The sequence below is a fragment of the Drosophila subpulchrella genome, chromosome 3R (genome assembly GCF_014743375.2).
Source record: "Drosophila subpulchrella strain 33 F10 #4 breed RU33 chromosome 3R, RU_Dsub_v1.1 Primary Assembly, whole genome shotgun sequence".
Taxonomy (NCBI): domain Eukaryota; kingdom Metazoa; phylum Arthropoda; class Insecta; order Diptera; family Drosophilidae; genus Drosophila; species Drosophila subpulchrella.
In genome coordinates this window covers 3810106-3826658 of record NC_050609.1, presented here as the reverse complement: position 1 = coordinate 3826658, position 16553 = coordinate 3810106, and the positions used below count along the sequence as shown (strand labels likewise).

At 43.7% G+C, this 16553-nt stretch overlaps 4 protein-coding genes across 7 annotated transcripts; 3 read left to right on the top strand and 1 right to left on the bottom strand.

The window, feature by feature from the left end:
* The first annotated feature begins 355 nt into the window (after positions 1-355).
* LOC119554628 (glutamyl aminopeptidase) lies at positions 356-3890 on the top strand. The gene is made up of 6 exons (XM_037865627.1): positions 356-772; positions 832-1187; positions 1294-1438; positions 1498-2031; positions 2101-3029; positions 3107-3890. The coding sequence occupies exons 1-6, from the start codon at positions 584-586 to the stop codon at positions 3777-3779; spliced, it is 2826 nt and encodes a 941-aa protein (XP_037721555.1). The 5' UTR covers positions 356-583; the 3' UTR covers positions 3780-3890.
* A 331-nt stretch (positions 3891-4221) lies between these two features.
* Positions 4222-15428, top strand: LOC119550548 (glutamyl aminopeptidase). Of its 4 annotated transcripts, none has more exons than XM_037859317.1 (7): positions 4222-4294; positions 4352-4734; positions 5562-5932; positions 12702-13664; positions 13730-13873; positions 13948-14439; positions 14587-15428. In XM_037859317.1, the coding sequence occupies exons 1-7, from the start codon at positions 4285-4287 to the stop codon at positions 15260-15262; spliced, it is 3039 nt and encodes a 1012-aa protein (XP_037715245.1). In that variant the 5' UTR covers positions 4222-4284; the 3' UTR covers positions 15263-15428. The 4 variants fall into 4 exon arrangements, with proteins under 4 accessions (XP_037715245.1, XP_037715223.1, XP_037715212.1 ...); XM_037859295.1 differs by lacking the exons at positions 4222-4294; positions 4352-4734; positions 5562-5932 and adding exons at positions 6636-6885; positions 10859-11238; positions 11934-12420; XM_037859284.1 differs by lacking the exons at positions 4222-4294; positions 4352-4734; positions 5562-5932 and adding exons at positions 6636-6894; positions 10859-11238; positions 11934-12420.
* Positions 4977-5307, top strand: LOC119550552. Its single transcript, XM_037859333.1, has 2 exons — positions 4977-5053; positions 5113-5307. The coding sequence occupies exons 1-2, from the start codon at positions 5026-5028 to the stop codon at positions 5304-5306; spliced, it is 222 nt and encodes a 73-aa protein (XP_037715261.1). The 5' UTR covers positions 4977-5025; the 3' UTR covers position 5307.
* Positions 15429-15638: 210 nt separating the features above from the next.
* LOC119550558 lies at positions 15639-15912 on the bottom strand. Its single transcript, XM_037859346.1, has one exon. The coding sequence runs from the start codon at positions 15860-15862 to the stop codon at positions 15713-15715; it is 150 nt and encodes a 49-aa protein (XP_037715274.1). The 5' UTR covers positions 15863-15912; the 3' UTR covers positions 15639-15712.
* Positions 15913-16553: the final 641 nt, after the last annotated feature.

Genomic DNA, 16553 nt, shown 5'->3' with positions numbered 1-16553 from the left:
CTATCTTACACAACATTACCAAAAAAGTGCAAATTCATAGTATGAATGGCAAATGTACAAAATGTTGTTAAGAAGTTAATTCAAAAACATGACTTTTGTTTTTCGAAAAAAAACTTTTATTTCATTTATTTAAAAAATAGGTTACAAAAAATGACTATAAAATATATATGTACATTTGGATAACTTACATATATTTTTCCCTTGTGAGGCGAAGCGAAATAAATTGAAATGGTGAATTAACAATAATACAGATTGGTTTTAAGCTAAAAGTAAAAGTATAGAATGATGTGATTGAACCCATAATACTTATAGTGTGTCATAAGCCACGCGAATTCCAATTCTTTCGATCCGTATGTCCCCACCTCTATTCCGTTGGGACCCAAGATCTCTGGTTTGTACCCTATCGCCCGGTTGACCGTAATCGCGGCTGTTTGGCCAATCATTATCGCAATCGTGTGGGCGAACATAAACCAATTCGAGTGGCCCCAATCGATAGGAGTCGAATATTGGGCAACGAGTGGATAGTGCTGGATCCATCGACTTAGCCGCTAGTTAGTCGCTCGCGATAGGTGCGATTGCAAAGATGTTCTTGTCGGGTTATTGGTTGCAGGTGGCGCTCTCCTGGGCGGTGGTGGCCTTTGCCACTGCCACCGTGGTTGTGGCGGTGCAGAAGGCTAAGCTGGAGAAGGACCTCCAAGATGTCCAGAACAAGATCGATATTTACGAGGACTGGAATGGTGAAAGTATCAAGCGAATGAAGCGTGAAGACACGGTGCGTAACGGTTGGGAAAATTTAATCAGCTTAATCGATTTATTATGTTTGATTATCAGATTGATTACCGCCTGCCCACGGCTCTGCTGCCCACCCATTACAACCTCTACTGGCATCCTGATATGGAAACGGGCAAATTCACCGGTCAGCTGAGGATCAGCATCAATGTGGTGGAGGCCACCAACCAGATTATTCTGCACTCCTACCTCCTGGACATCACCAATGTCTATGTTCTCGACCGGGAGGTGGATAAGTACGAACTTGAGGAGGAGCGTCAGTTTCTGATCATCACGCTGACGGAGGAGCTGCCGAAGGATGCCAGTATTACCCTGGGAATCCTATTCGGTGGACAGATGAAGGACAAGCTGGTTGGCCTGTACAGCAGTACCTACCTAAATGAGGCGGGAGATACTAGGTAATTTTTGTAGTTTTTAAATTAAGCCTAAAGGTGTGCTATAGATTTTAGTTCCTTCTGGTATTACTTAAGTTAGTTTTGCCTGAAACCTAAATTCTTTTTACAGGACCATTTCCACCACTAAATTCGAACCCACCTATGCCCGTCAGGGCTTTCCCTGTTTTGATGAGCCAGCAATGAAGGCCACATTTGAGATCACTGTGGTTCATCCCTCTGGTTCTTACCACGCTGTTTCCAATATGCAGCAAACGGTGAGATCAGACTTAGATTCTGCATAAATTCTATTAAGACCATTGAATATCCCCGCTAGGAATCCAACTACTTGGGCGACTTCACCGAGGCCATCTTCGAGACCAGCGTGTCGATGAGCACCTACCTGGTGTGCATCATTGTGTCCGACTTCTCCTCCTACTCCACCACAGTCAGGGCCAACGGCATTGGCGAGGACTTCTCCATGCAGGCCTATGCCACTTCCCATCAGATCAACAAGGTTGAGTTCGCCCTGGAGTTCGGAGCAGCCGTCACGGAGTACTACATTCAGTACTACAAGGTGCCCTACCCACTGACCAAACTGGACATGGCCGCCATCCCTGATTTCGCCTCGGGAGCCATGGAGCACTGGGGACTGGTCACCTACAGGGAGACTTCCCTGCTGTACGATACCACCTACAGTTCCACGGCAAACAAACAATCGATAGCCGGGACCTTGGCCCATGAGATTGCCCACCAGTGGTTCGGAAATCTGGTCACCATGAAGTGGTGGAACGATCTGTGGCTCAACGAGGGATTCGCCCGCTTTATGCAGTACAAGGGAGTCGACGCTGTCCACCCAGACTGGGGAATGGTAGGAGTCTTATTATATATGCATTAAGGATCGATTTTTCACGCAGTATCTCTTAAAATCTCCAAACAGATAGAGCAATTCCAAATTGTGGCCCTGCAACCCGTTTTGGTATACGACGCCAAGCTATCCTCTCACCCAATTGTCCAGAAGGTGGAATCGCCCGATGAGATCACCGCCCTTTTTGACACCATCAGCTACGAGAAAGGTGGCTCCGTAATCCGCATGTTGGAAACCCTCGTGGGTTCCGAGAAGTTTGAGGAGGCGGTGACCAATTACCTGGTGAAGCATCAGTTTAATAACACGGTAACCGATGATTTCCTCACCGAAGTGGAGGCAGTGGTAACCGATGTGGAAATCAAAAAATTGATGCTCACCTGGACGGAGCAGATGGGTTATCCGGTATTGAATGTTTCAAAGGAGGCCGATGGCAGTTTCCAGGTCACTCAACAGCGATTCCTCTCCAATCCCGCCAGTTATGATGAGGCTCCTTCTGACAGTGAATACGGCTATAAGTGGAGTGTTCCTATCACCTACATCACAGATGAAGGTACAGAGGGCAGTTTTATCTACGACTACGATGTGGAAACCGTTCCCATTTTCGTAGCCAGCACTGTACAGTGGATCAAATTGAATGTCAATCAGACGGGTTATTATCGTGTGAACTACGAGGAGAGCCTGTGGACACTGCTCATCCAGCAGCTGACCAGTTATCCCGAAACATTCCAAATCGCCGATCGTGCCCACCTCCTGAACGATGCCTTTGCCCTGGCCGATGCCAGCCAACTCTCCTACAGGATTCCCCTGGAGATGACCGCCTATTTGGGCCAGGAGCGCGACTTTGTGCCCTGGTATGTGGCTGCCACTAAGCTCAGGTCTCTCCATCGCAGCCTCATGTTCAGCGAGGGCTATGTGACGTACCTCAACTATGCCAGGAGTCTGATCGCCGGAGTCTACGAGGAGGTGGGATGGACTGTGGATGCCGACAACCATCTGAGAAAGTAAGTAATTCCTAGGTCTGATAGTTAAAGTCCCACGAATTTTATATCATTAAAAAATCCATTTTTTCTCTTTCCAGCCGCCTAAGGGTTTCAATTTTGACCACCGCCTGCGCTCTGGGAGTTCCAGACTGTTTGGAGCAGGCTGCCCAGCGCTTCAACGCCTTCCTGCTGAACCCCACCAGCCGACCTTCGCCCGATCTTCGCGAGATCGTCTACTACTATGGAATGCAGCAATCCACCAGCCAGTCGAACTGGGAGCAGTTGTTCCAACTGTTCCTGGCCGAAACCGATGCCAGCGAGAAGTTGAAGCTGATGTACGGATTGACTGGTGTTCTGAACAGCCAGACGCTCTTCAATTTCCTGGTTCTGGCTGGCGATGAGAGCATTGTCCGCTCCCAGGATTACTTCACCTGTGTGCAGTACATAGCCGCCAATCCCGTGGGTGAATCCGTGGTCTGGGAATTCTTCCGTGAACAGTGGCTCGAGCTCGTCGCTCGTTTTGGCCTGAACAACCGCAACTTGGGCCGACTTATCTCCCAGATCACGGCCAACTTTGCAAGCTCTGTGAAACTGGAGGAGGTGCAGCAGTTCTTCGTCAAGTATCCCGAATCCGGTGCAGGAGCAAACTCACGTTTGGAGGCCGTGGAGACCATCAAATACAACATCGAGTGGCTGGCCAGAAACCACGCTGACATCACCGACTGGCTAAATGGAACGGCCTCGCCGCTGACCAAGAAAAATCTATTGTAAACTCTATGTATATAAAAACAAGCCAATTAACCACTAATTAGAATTGCATAAGAAACCAGCGAAATTTCCGCTCGAGTTCAATAAAATGAAATTTCAAAATCAAATCATAAATAAAACCCCCCCTATATTTTCAATTTTATCCGGGCAAGTGGCGATTTCTATGGCTTCCAAGAATTGCCGTAGATATGGGTTACGAGTATAGGGTCAGAATGGAAAATGGAATCATGACCGTGCGTAATTATCCCGAGACTGTCCAGTCATAAAAGTCGATATATGGCCTTGTTGTAAACATGAACGTAAAAGACCACGGGGTTATGGTGTAGCATAAACTGTATTTATCTGGACATGGTGCTATTTAGTATATAGTCTAGATATCGGCCAGCAATCAGTTTTATTAAGTCCAAATTGTAAGGTCAGATTCGCGACTTGCATTCAGTTTCCAATTTGGCGTCCAGCCTAGTGGAAGCAGTCAAAAGTTCTCCGTGAGAAAGGATTATCCCTAGAAATGGTTGCCTGTGAGTTTTATATAGAAAGAGTCTTATGTAACTGAAACTAATAGGACATAATTACAGGGCTGACGGTCAAGTCAGTGGCCATATTTTTAGGCCTGGCCTCCACGGCCTTTTGTGTGGCCACCATTGTGCTGGCAGTCCAAAACGCCGATCTGGAGAACGATCTTCAGGACGCCCTGGATAAGATCGATGCCCTGACAGCGGACACCACTTCCACCTCCACCTCCACCACGACGACCACCACTGCAGATCCTAATAGGCCAACGGATGATCCTAGTGGAACCACCAGCTCACCCGGCGAAGGAGGTGTAACAACTCCCAGCGGAGGATCCTCTCCAGGAGAAACCTCTCCAGGAGGAGAATCGTCCAGTTCGGCCTCCACATCCTCCAGCAGCGCTCCTATCTACCCAACTTTGCCGACAGGACTTCCAGATCCTGAAAAGGTAAGTTATATTACTTGGTACTTGCACATACGAATATAATACCTGATAGTTCAGAAAAACCCCCACGTCAGTTAGAAAAGCTTTCCCAAATGGTGGTCAGCGGTGATCATAAAGTCGGCATGGGTACTAATTTCAAATTTATCAAGTTTTCCAGTATATTGGTCATATCAAATGCTTATCGCTTGGTCAGCCGTTTTTTTTTCATTTTTATAGTAATACAAGACATGGCTAATTCCATTGGTCTTTTAAGTTAGTTTAATTGCGGCCAACGCAGAGTTAAGAGTCACAAGAATGGGCCACACAAATGAAAGGATTAAGGGTAATTATTCCAATTGAAGGACCAGTTTCGGAAAAATTCAGAAATATATATTTTCATAGACTCGATCACCGCGGAACGAGTTGCCATATTCTTTGGCCTGCTGTCCACCTGTCTGATCGTTGCTCTCGTAATTGTGGTCGTCCATAGGGATAATTTGTGGCTGCAGTTGGACGAAGCCAAAAGAATGTTGGATGTTCTGGAGGAATACATTCAAAGTCACTTGCTGACTACAGATTATGACAGAAAACAATAAAAATGAGGGTCTCAAAACTTTTTTGAGATATACAACTTTTTAAAAATGTCTTCAGGTTAATAAAAAAGTTCCTAAATTATGAACCCAATTTCGCAATATTCAGTTAGTATACACCCCTAAGGCTAAATTGTTGCAACGAAGTCCACTTTGTTTACGACCTGACCACCGTCACCTTATCATGGCATTGCTCACTTTATAGGGCCACAAGCTTATTATCGATCGGGTGGATATTGAATTATCTTTACAACCATGCAGATCGAATGGCGCCTGCCCACGGAACTGACGCCGATCAAGTACAAGGTGTTTATCCAGCCCAATCTGAAGACGGGTGAATGCAAGGGCGACGTGTCCATTCAGTTCCAGCTGAACGCCGTTACCAATCTGATCGTCCTGCACGCCAAGGACCTCAATGTGCACAGCATCAGCATATTGAACATGATGGCGCGCATCCGGGTGGCCATCGATAGTGTCGTGTTGGACGCAGTACGCGAAATAATCTTGATAAATCTGAGGGAGGTGCTGAGCTTAAACAAGGCCTTCACGTTGTCCGCCAGTTTCGATTGCAACCTTAACAACCTGGTGGGAAGCTACATAAGCAACTACACAAACGCCGAAGGAGTTGAAACGTGAGTACCTTTACAAGGCTATTTGAATGAAGGGATTTAGGGAGTGATAGCATTACATTGTTTATAAAACATCCAAATTACATAAGCAATTCAGTTGACTCAAACATTCTGTGATCAAATTCAATATTTGTATTGAGAGCTTACATTAATTTTAGAAGCTGCCGAAACTGCACAGAGAAAATTCTAACATTCTCAATTGAGTTGAAAATGTTCTTAAAAATAGAACGACATTTTTAATGTTTTTATTTTGCTCGAATCAAGTTGAATTGGCGGTATTTGCACAGTATATCTCAACAAATAAACTATTAGTCCAGTCGGTAGTGTATACTTATCAAAAGTATATAAGTAAAGTATAAGCTCAATTTAACTTTTCTCTTCTCACCATTTCGTTCTAATATTGAGAACATTTCGTTCTAATATTGAGAACATTTCGTTATAATATTGAGAGCATTGGTACCGAAATGTACTTACAGGGTTTTTGAAAACAAATGTTCTCAATTCATGAACAATGTTCTTGGATATTTCTCTCTGTGTGTGAGCTATCTTACGACCCCAAGCATGTTCGAATACCCCCAATGTTGGAGTTTACCGCTTGATGGGGCCATCAAAAGCCGGTCTCAGCTGATGAGAGAGCTTTCCGGAGAAGCTCGAATATCGTGGCCGCTTTGGAGCCGCGCTTCGGATTCATTTGGAAGTCCAAAGCTGAGCGCGACGGTCGCAGAAAAGAGCGGGTCGCGTCTTGGAATACGATCTCAATCTCCCGCAGTACGATTCTCGATCCCCTTTCTTCCCGGCTTTCTCGAGTGCGCGCGCCTACGATTTGAATCAAGAATGATAGTTGTCCGCCAATTGCCGTTATCAAATTAGCTGAGGGAATATTTCTCGGACCCGGCAAAGTGACAATTAATGCGATTCGTAGACAAAACGTGACACGAAAAGCTGTGATTCCAACTGTAAATCAAGTAAAAGGCATAGTGCGAAATGCGACAAATATAATAGATAATAAGCGCTCCAGATCAATCAGATACCGTTGAGTCCGCTCCAAAAGCTCCATTGTCGCCGTGTCCGTTATGCGATCGAAATTCTGGTTCTAATTGGACGCATTGATGCGATTACTAATTTTAATATTTGCTGAAATGCGACCAACCGTTTGGATTCTATGCCAACTTTGACTTTCAGCAGGCAGGCAGGCAGTACGATAAACAACGGGCCATCGCAAGCTGGCCAAGAGAACTCCACATGGCTAAATCAAACAGGTTGCACCGCTCCCCTTTTTTCCCCTCTGTTTTGCCCGCTGCAAACAGGCTTGGAGCCAAATGCATACATAGTTCACTTGCCGCGCAAGTTCTTGGCCTTAAATCGGCCACAGTCGCTGCACTGGCAAAACAGTTTCGAAAACCATTGCTTTACACGAGATAAAATTAAGTCTATTAATATATGTATATGAAAGTATCCAAATGATTTTCTTGTGTATGATATTCCAATATTAGAATGAAATCGTATTCGTCATATCATCTGATCTCAATTGCATTCCGAGATATTTATACGATTATTATCAAAACAACAATTTTTTTCATTCAAACAAATCTGTAAGTAAAAGAAAAACTTTTATATCAAGATAACTATCGAATCTTAAAGTTTAGAATAATATTATCATGAACAATATTAAAATAGTAAACTGAGATAAAAACGTATTACATCCTTATTTTAAAGGGGTTTCTTAGCTTATTCGGTTAAATATTTAAAACTATTAAACATTTCAGCATCTTACTTAGTTTCAAGATCGCTAAAAATTTCATTTATTCTGAGACTTTTTTTGTATTTAAGTGTAAATATGCTTTTTTCGCTGTGTACCTCTAGCTGTTGGCCAAGAAATGCGTCGTGTTTACATCTCCAATGCGGCGGATACTCAATGGCCGCTGAGAAAATACTTTCTTCCAAAAGCCGAAACGAAATGGGTCGACATCATTGACTGCCAAGCAACTTGTTGTCGTAGTATTTTTCCCTTCCCCGTTTCTCGCCGTGTTTTCTCGTTTTGTTTTGTTCTTGAAAGTTCATTCGAAGCTCGGTGGTCAAATCTTTTTTCATTTTCATTGACACTGATTTCTTTTTTGTTCTTCTTGGGCGAAATAGAAATTTGGTTTTTCTCAAGTGTGGGAAAGAACCTTCGAAAGTGTGGGGTTTTTAATTGGACCTTGGTGTTAATATTGTAAATTAATTGCTATTGGCGAAATCGATAGGGCATTTGACACCTTTTTCTATGCTTTAAAGTTCAATGATCTTTAAAATAAAATGTGTTAATTTTCAGTGTGATTTGCTTGTCAATCTAATTGATCGCCCATTAAAACACGCTTTTTATTTACCTTACAAGTCGACAGGTTTTTATTAAAGTAAAATGTTTGTAAATAAAACAAAACTGATTTTACTTGTTCCCAATATTTATTGACTGCCAGTGCGAATTAATAAATAAATTACTTTAAGTAACCCCTAAAGCTAGCCTATAACCAAAATTGTACTATTTAAAAAAAAATTTGCCAAGGCTAAAGTTTCGTGTGCTAATTTTTATGGTCTAGCATTGTTGAGAGTGATGCAACTCATTGATTGATACCAATTTAAATTCACATTCCGTTAACCCCAAACATGCAAATTGTGGCAATCATTTCTTTGTCAACCCATTTGCCGCTTATTTATTGTTTTTATTTTAATTTCTCCTTTGTGAATATCGTAAATTGCAGGCACGTATAGACGACCTTTGTCAAGTGTCATCCCACCGCGGGTGTTATGGGTTGTCTTTCGTACTTCTCTGGGATTTTCTTCGAGTTTTGGGTGTTTCTGGGGCGCTCTTGTCACGTATAACGATTTGCATTTTTGTTGCTATTACTCGGTAACTTTGTGTATTGTGAAAGTTATGACCTTAAAAAGTCTGAAGAACGTGTTTCAAATTAAAGCTTTCAATTTCAATTTTCAAACAATCAAAATTTCAATGCATTTTGGCTTTGAAGAAAGCAATTATATGATGCAGTGTAAAAATTTAATACATTTTTCATGATTTTAAAATGATTTTTACCTTAAAAAGGTCTTAAAAAAGTTTTAATATTATTATAAACAAAAAAAGTGAAGGCATAGGAACTGAAGACATGGTTTTGATGTTTTGTAAATTAAATCATACCAATGTGTTGGGACTACTACAAATTCATGTTTGATGTAAAAATGCCAAGAATTTGATTTACTTTTTAATGTAAGAATTTCATAGTTCTAAAAATAATTAGTTGGTCAATATAATACATACGGGTTTGCTGATGTTCTAGTGCCTCAACATTTTTATTCTGCGTGCACTCGACTCGATCTTTAAAGAAGTGAAATTTATGCGACTCATTAGTGAGGCATGAGAACTGTTATGTTATGGCTTGTGCCCCCGCGATCATCGCTTCATCGGCTTCAGAATGCCACGATATCCGCATCCACGTTTGTGCAATGGGGCGTGTCCGATTGCCTCTTGGAAGTCGGAGATGTATACATCTGGTACATATACGTACTCTAGACCCGACCATTGTCTGCAGATCTTCTGGCTGTATTTTTCAGCCGCTCATAAGGTGGTAGTCATGCGATTTGGTTGCCTCCGATGCGCGGTGGCTTTGTGCGATGCGCGCTCCCTAATTGAGTCAGCATTACATCATCCGCGGAAGATGGAAGGGGGCAATACTGTGGGTAGACTATGGGTATCAGAGACAATTGCCCGGCGGCTGACGAAAATTAGCATATTCTGCAGTCTCGAATTCCTCATTTCGCACAATTTATAGTGAATAAGGTTCGTGTGATACTGCCGCTGCATCGTATATTGTTCTCTCGTAATGAATACCTTGGGACGAGCACTCCTTTATCCTGACATAATTGTCAAAACCCAAGACGTGGATCACGGCTCGACGTCCAATTCAATTCATTTCCATTGCTAATAATGGCATCTGCAATATATTCCCAGCGCACAATCTGCAAAGATTTGTGCAACAGACTCTGTAAATTGACAAGCAAAAAGCCAACAACCTTTCAACCGTCAATCAATCGTACACAGGGGAAAAATTGATCCAATTTAATGAAATGATCTTAAATAACATAAACATACATTAAAAGCAAATTAAAGTAATACGAATATGTATGATATCATTTGAATTCTGCTTCTGCTTATCATAAGTGATCCCGCTCAAAAGATGGTTCCATTACTCATCTTATTTAATTTTCTATGGCCCCAAGTTTCTAGACAATTGATGTTATCGGCATATTTACGTTTCGGGTACTTTGAATCAAATTTTTTTTTGTGTAGAGACGCCTCTGTAGAAAGTTGCCTGTGGTGGCCGTATCATTGCACCAAGCCCGGGGATTCATATTGCAAATCTTGCGGTTAGCCAGCCCAGTTCCAGCACCAACTACACCAACTAAACTAAAAAATGGCTTCGAGTATTTGTTGTAACAATTTCACGAAATGACCAACTTCATTACGTGACCATTCGCGGGGATGGGGGGATCAAAATTACAGGCATCTGATTGATCTGCAGTGAGACAAAATTGAGGCAATCTCAACCTGGAGATGGAGTGAAATGTGACGGAAGCCGCCTGCTCCTCCACCTCCCAAACTGGCACCTCCATAAAAGCCGGGCAAACAAACCCGGGCTTGTTTATAAGCTGCTCGGAGATTATAAAAACTGATGATGGCAGCGGCGACGCATGTAATTCAGTACGCGACTTTTTTTTATGATGCTCTCGAATTACCTCGCCGATGACACAATGGATTGGATGAAGTTGTGGCGTTTTGGGGCAGCCTCTCCTCAGTCTGCGATAAAACTACAGTTAAAGTGGAGCATAGATCGTGGCAGTGACATTAAAAATAGAACCCTTTAAATAATAATAATACCAAGTGATTTACTGTTGTAGAACGTAGCCAGCCCAGTGAAAATAAAATAAGAAAATATTGTAAAGAGGAAAGAAAACAAAAGTCATGTATGCCGCGAAAAACGTACGCCCGCGCAGCAGTCTCTCCGCTGACGATAACCACCGGATCAAGGACACCAACCGGCCCCACAAGGCCCCCAGCAACACGATCCTGACCCTCGCCGCCTTCTGCGTCTTCCTGCTCGTCCTCTGCGGCTTCCTGCTGGGCGCCCTCGTCTACGTGGGCAAGAATATAGCCGAGGAGCACCAGAGGCAGCAGCACTCGAACGCCTCCCAGTGGGCCTTGAACTCCACCATCCGCACAGTCTACGTGGACCGGGACCAGTTGCTCTCCACAAAGCCCATTCTCAGCGTGCTCTCAGGTTCGTCTTGGGTAGTGAGAAAAAGTATCAGTATATCTCTGAAAAAGCAAAATAGCAGTCAGTGTCGGGGTCACCTAATAAGTAAAATATACAAGTGCAATGAGCTTTATTTAGAAAGAATAAAAAATATACTATGCATTTTCAAATGAGTGCAAACTCGCTTTTCCAAACTTTTGAAAAGGTAAAAAAAGTAGTCTACTAAAAATAATAACTCACAAAAAAAATTATAAGCTGTTGGTAGTTTTTGGTTTATGTTATGTTAACATTCATTATATAAAATTTTAATATTAAAATCGTGAAAATATGTAGTTACTGTTTTTTTAAATTTAAACTTTTGATTTCTAATTGGAATATATTGTTGAGAAATCTGTCAGTCTTTTCCATAATTGTCAGATTGTACAGGTATTTTTAGAAAATGCAAAGAAAAATCATAAGTAACGTGAAATCATGTTTGAATTTGGGGCGCTTTTTCTGGGGTAAAATATACCAACTGGTTCTATCCAAGTTCTGCACCTTTTGTACTTTTGACATGGTATTTTAGGAGTATTTAACATTACAAAGCACTTTTAACCAACTCTTTTTCGACCCACTGCCACACTGTTTTTAGCTTTTTTGAGATTTGATAGTACAATAGATGAATAATTTATAGTGATTTGGCGCCTAACTGATTATTAAATCGCACAAATAATCTATAGATAACCGCGTTCACACAACTCAAGTGCCCGCCAGCAGAAAGTCGAGCATTATGGCCACCTTAGCGCCCGCCGTGAAAGCCGCGAGCAAGGTGCTCCAAAATCTGGGATTCCGTTTGCCAAAGCAAATAAGACCCAGCAAGTACCGCGTCCACTTGCGACCCGATCTCGACCAGAAGAACTATTCCGGCAACATAAGCATCAGCCTGCAAGTTCTGGAACCCATCTCCTTCATCCCAGTCCACGTTAAGCAGCTGAATGTGAGCACCGTGGAGGTGAAGCACCTGGACGAATCGGGGGCTCCACTCAAGGAGATCACCCCCTCGCTGACCTTCGCCCACCCGGAGTTCGAGTACTGGGTCACGGAGTTCGAGCAGCCTCTGGAGGCGGGGAACTACTCACTGCTGCTGAATTTCAGTGGATCTCTCGCAGATCGGATCACAGGGATGTATCAGAGCACCTACTTGGACAAGCTGAAGAACCGCAAAAGGTAGCCGGGCTACTAACTACTCAAATCCCCCAGCATGCAACCCACTAACATTGCTATAAGAATATGGGCCTATTATTGGGTGATTTTGTGAAAACGAATCATCTAATCGTATCTTATAAAAAAGTATTTCTCATTTCTTAATATATTTCGGATTCCGAATCCTTTGTACTAATAAGAAATGTTAACTTTATTATTTAACATATAGTATAACAGATATCAGCTTCCTTTCAGGGTCTTGTAAGTAATAGGACTAACGTATTTTCCAATATTTCTCATTCCAGGCCGATCGTGAGCACCAAGTTCGAACCCACATACGCCCGTATGGCCTTCCCCTGCTTCGATGAGCCCGCCATGAAGGCGCAGTTCACCATCACCGTGGCCCGTCCCAGTGGCGATCAGTACCATGTGCTGTCCAACATGCCGGTGGCCAGCGAGTATGTCGACGGCGATCTCACCGAGGTGACATTCGCGGAGAGTGTGCCCATGAGCACCTACCTGGCCGCGTTTGTAGTGTCTGACTTCGCGTTCAAAAACACCACCGTGGAGGGAACCAGCATCGAACTGAGGGTTTATGCTCCGCCAGCACAGGTGGAGAAAACCCAGTACGCCCTGGACACTGCAGCCGGAGTTACCGCCTACTACATCAGCTACTTCAACGTCTCGTACGTCCTGCCCAAACTGGATCTAGTGGCCATCCCCGATTTCGTATCCGGAGCGATGGAGAACTGGGGACTGGTTACCTTCCGGGAGACTGCTCTCCTCTACGACGAATCAACCAGTTCCAGCGTGAATAAGCAGCGCGTCGCAGTTGTGGTGGCACATGAGTTGGCCCACCAGTGGTTCGGCAATCTGGTGACCATGGACTGGTGGAACGATCTGTGGCTAAACGAGGGATTCGCTTCGTTCATCGAGTACAAGGGTGTGAAGCAGATGCACCCAGAATGGGACATGGACAATCAGTTCGTGATTGAGGAACTTCACCCGGTGCTGACAATTGATGCCACTTTGGCCTCTCATCCCATTGTCAAGTCAATTGAGAGTCCGGCCGAGATCACTGAGTACTTTGATACTATCACCTACTCCAAGGGAGCCGCCCTGGTTCGCATGCTGGAAAATCTGGTGGGCGAGGAGAAGCTGAGGAACGCGACGACTCGCTATCTAATCCGTCACATCTACGGCACTGCCACCACTGAGGATTACCTCACCGCCGTTGAAGAGGAGGAAGGACTGGACTTTGAAGTGAAGTAAGTAAAACACGCTGCTTAAAAGGATGTCTCGTCTAAAGCTTTAATCTCTATGTAACTTACAGGCAGATCATGCAGACCTGGACGGAGCAAATGGGTCTGCCAGTTGTGGAGGTCGAGAAAAGTGGCAACAATTACAAGCTCACCCAGAAGAGATTCCTTGCCAACGAGGATGACTATGCAGCCGAGGCTGAAGCATCTTCCTTTAAGTAAGTCGAAATATGGGTACTCTTAAATTTAACACTGTAATTAATCCTAACTTCCCATTCCCACCCTTCAACAGCTACCGTTGGTCGATTCCCATCACCTACACGAGCAGCATTAACAGCGAAGTTCAATCTTTGATCTTTAACCACAACGATAACGAAGCCACTATCACGCTTTCGGGAGATGCCAGCTGGATTAAGATTAACACGAATCAGGTCGGATACTATCGAGTGAACTATGCCGCTGAGCAGTGGGGAGCAATCACCAGTGCTCTGAAAGCCTCCCGGGAAACGTTTACCACAGCTGATCGCGCTCACTTGTTAAATGATGCCGACTCTCTGGCCGCTGCCGGACAGCTTAGCTACTCCCTGGCACTGGATCTGATCTCTTACTTGGAGATCGAGAGGGACTACGTGCCCTGGAGCGTGGGCACCGCCACCCTGGCTTCGCTGAGAAATCGCGTCTACTACACTGATCTGTACACCAACTACACCACCTACGCCCGCAAACTGCTTACGCCCATTGCGGAGAGTGTCACCTTTACCGTAGGCACCGATCATCTGGAGAAGTAAGATATTACCTTGAAATAATGTATATTTCTTTAATAGATTCCTGTTACTGGCTAGTCGACTTTTTCGAAATTGATAAAAGCTAAATAGCCGAGCTGTTTAAACTTGATAGATTTGTTAACTAATCATATTTTTCTCTTCGTTAGTCGCCTTCGCATCAAGGTGCTGAGCTCAGCCTGCAGTTTGGGACACGAGAGCTCTTTGCAGCAGGTTGTCACGCTGTTCAACCAGTGGCTGGCCAGTCCGGAGACCCGACCCAGTCCGGATATTCGCGACGTCGTCTACTACTACGGCCTGCAGCAGGTGAACACGGAGGCTGCCTGGGATCAGATGTGGAAGCTGTACCTGGACGAGACCGATGCCCAGGAGAAGGTGAAGCTGATGAACGGATTGGCAGCCGTGCAGGTGCCGTGGCTCCTGCAGCGATACATCAACTGGGCCTGGGACGAGAGCAATGTGCGCCGGCAGGACTACTTCACCCTGCTGGGCTACATATCTACCAATCCGGTGGGTCAGAGTCTGGTGTGGGACTATGTGCGCGAGAACTGGGAGAAGCTGGTAGAGCGCTTCGGCATCAATGAGCGTACTTTGGGTCGACTGATCCCCACGATCACGGCACGCTTCTCCACGGAAACGAAGCTGGAGGAGATGCAGCAGTTCTTTGCCAAGTATCCCGAGGCTGGAGCCGGAACTACGGCACGCCAACAGGCCCTGGAAGCGGTGAAGGCCAACATCAAGTGGCTGGCAGTCAACAAGGCCCAGGTGGGCGAGTGGTTGGCCAACTACGTACAACAGTCCACCGTCACCAATCGCATCCAATGAGTCGCCAACTCGGCCATTTGCACCCTGTAAAATATCAATAATGTAAAAACTACCAATGGAATTGAACATAGTCTTAGCTAACTAGTGCAGCAATTGCATTTCAATTGTGAACGAAAAATTGTGAATGCTTATGATATTTTTGAAGAAAATACAAGACAAAAAATTACTTTCACTATCTTTTATTACAAGGTGTCGTGAAAATGAATTTTATATGAACAATTAATTATTTTTTTCTGTTCCCTTTTATTTTTGTTGTACGTTCATACAATTTCTTGCAATATCAAAAGTCTTGTATACTTTTCGGCGGCATATTTAAAATTTGACAGCACGATAAAAAAAACAATGGTAAAATTGCCCTCAATGAAAAAGCAACAAGTAATGCAACAAAAAATTATTTTATTTTCTAAAAGTGTCCAAGGTGTTATCAGTGGTTTAACGGCGTCCTTATCATCATGTAGCCGTGGTCGTGGTGATGAATGGGCAAAGTGGAGACCGCAGCAAACAGGCGATGATGAGGAAAGTAGCTTCAGTTGCCGGGGCGCTGAACAACATGAGCATGGCAACCACCAAGAGGGTCATCAGGAAAGTGGAGGACTGCATGGTGCTTTAGATAGTGTTGTACTCTGTTGGATCCAGAACTGCCTTTCGATCTGATCGGGCAGCTATTTATACGTGCCTTTAGCCATGCTTACAGTATACTAAAAAGCCTTTCATTACATATTTGCCAAATATAATTGAAACAAAGTCACAGACTGTAAGCAAAATATTGAACAGCTTCTGTTGTCCCCCCAGCTGTGCAGTTCAGATGTAGTTGTGCAGGTCTAGTTGAACTCGAAAGCCGATAAACTACACTACCTAACAAAAATCAGCAATTTTGGTAAAAACTGCACAGGTTTTTGTCAAAACATGGTGAACAGAATAATCATAGCCTAATGACAAATAGTTAGCACAATTTTATCTATATTTTGAAAATTATAATATTCTTTGCGGATACTTATGAAAAAATTATAGTTTCCTTGTAGTTTATGAGGATTATACATATTCAACTTAATTTTTCAAAATTTTAGAAAAACATGTTTTTGTTCTTTACGACTTCTTTAAAAATGACCTACTGTAAAACAAAATATTTTAGGGCACGCTTTTGCAGGAATGCTTACATTTGTGGCAAGTGAAGTACACAATTGGTGAGACGACTTATACTTACATAACTGTCTAACAGTCTATTGGGTTTTCTAAGACAATACATTGCCAGCTGCTTAAGAAATATTATTTAATGATAAAACGTGCTTAT

What these genes read in the sequence shown, in the direction of transcription:
- LOC119554628 (XM_037865627.1), top strand. Translation starts at nt 584, where the DNA reads ATGTTCTTGTCGGGTTATTGGTTGCAGGTGGCGCTCTCCTGGGCGGTG. An exon ending in TCCACCCAGACTGGGGAATG is followed by an intron (nt 2,032 to 2,100) that starts GTAGGAGTCTTA and finishes ATCTCCAAACAG; the next exon opens with ATAGAGCAATTCCAAATTGT. An exon ending in GCCGACAACCATCTGAGAAA is followed by an intron (nt 3,030 to 3,106) that starts GTAAGTAATTCC and finishes TTCTCTTTCCAG; the next exon opens with CCGCCTAAGGGTTTCAATTT.
- LOC119550558 (XM_037859346.1), bottom strand. Translation starts at nt 15,862, where the DNA reads ATGCAGTCCTCCACTTTCCTGATGACCCTCTTGGTGGTTGCCATGCTC.
- LOC119550548 (XM_037859295.1), top strand. Translation starts at nt 10,923, where the DNA reads ATGTATGCCGCGAAAAACGTACGCCCGCGCAGCAGTCTCTCCGCTGAC. An exon ending in GCTGAAGCATCTTCCTTTAA is followed by an intron (nt 13,874 to 13,947) that starts GTAAGTCGAAAT and finishes ACCCTTCAACAG; the next exon opens with CTACCGTTGGTCGATTCCCA. An exon ending in GGCACCGATCATCTGGAGAA is followed by an intron (nt 14,440 to 14,586) that starts GTAAGATATTAC and finishes TCTCTTCGTTAG; the next exon opens with TCGCCTTCGCATCAAGGTGC.
- LOC119550552 (XM_037859333.1), top strand. Translation starts at nt 5,026, where the DNA reads ATGGGCCACACAAATGAAAGGATTAAGG. An exon ending in CACAAATGAAAGGATTAAGG is followed by an intron (nt 5,054 to 5,112) that starts GTAATTATTCCA and finishes ATATTTTCATAG; the next exon opens with ACTCGATCACCGCGGAACGA.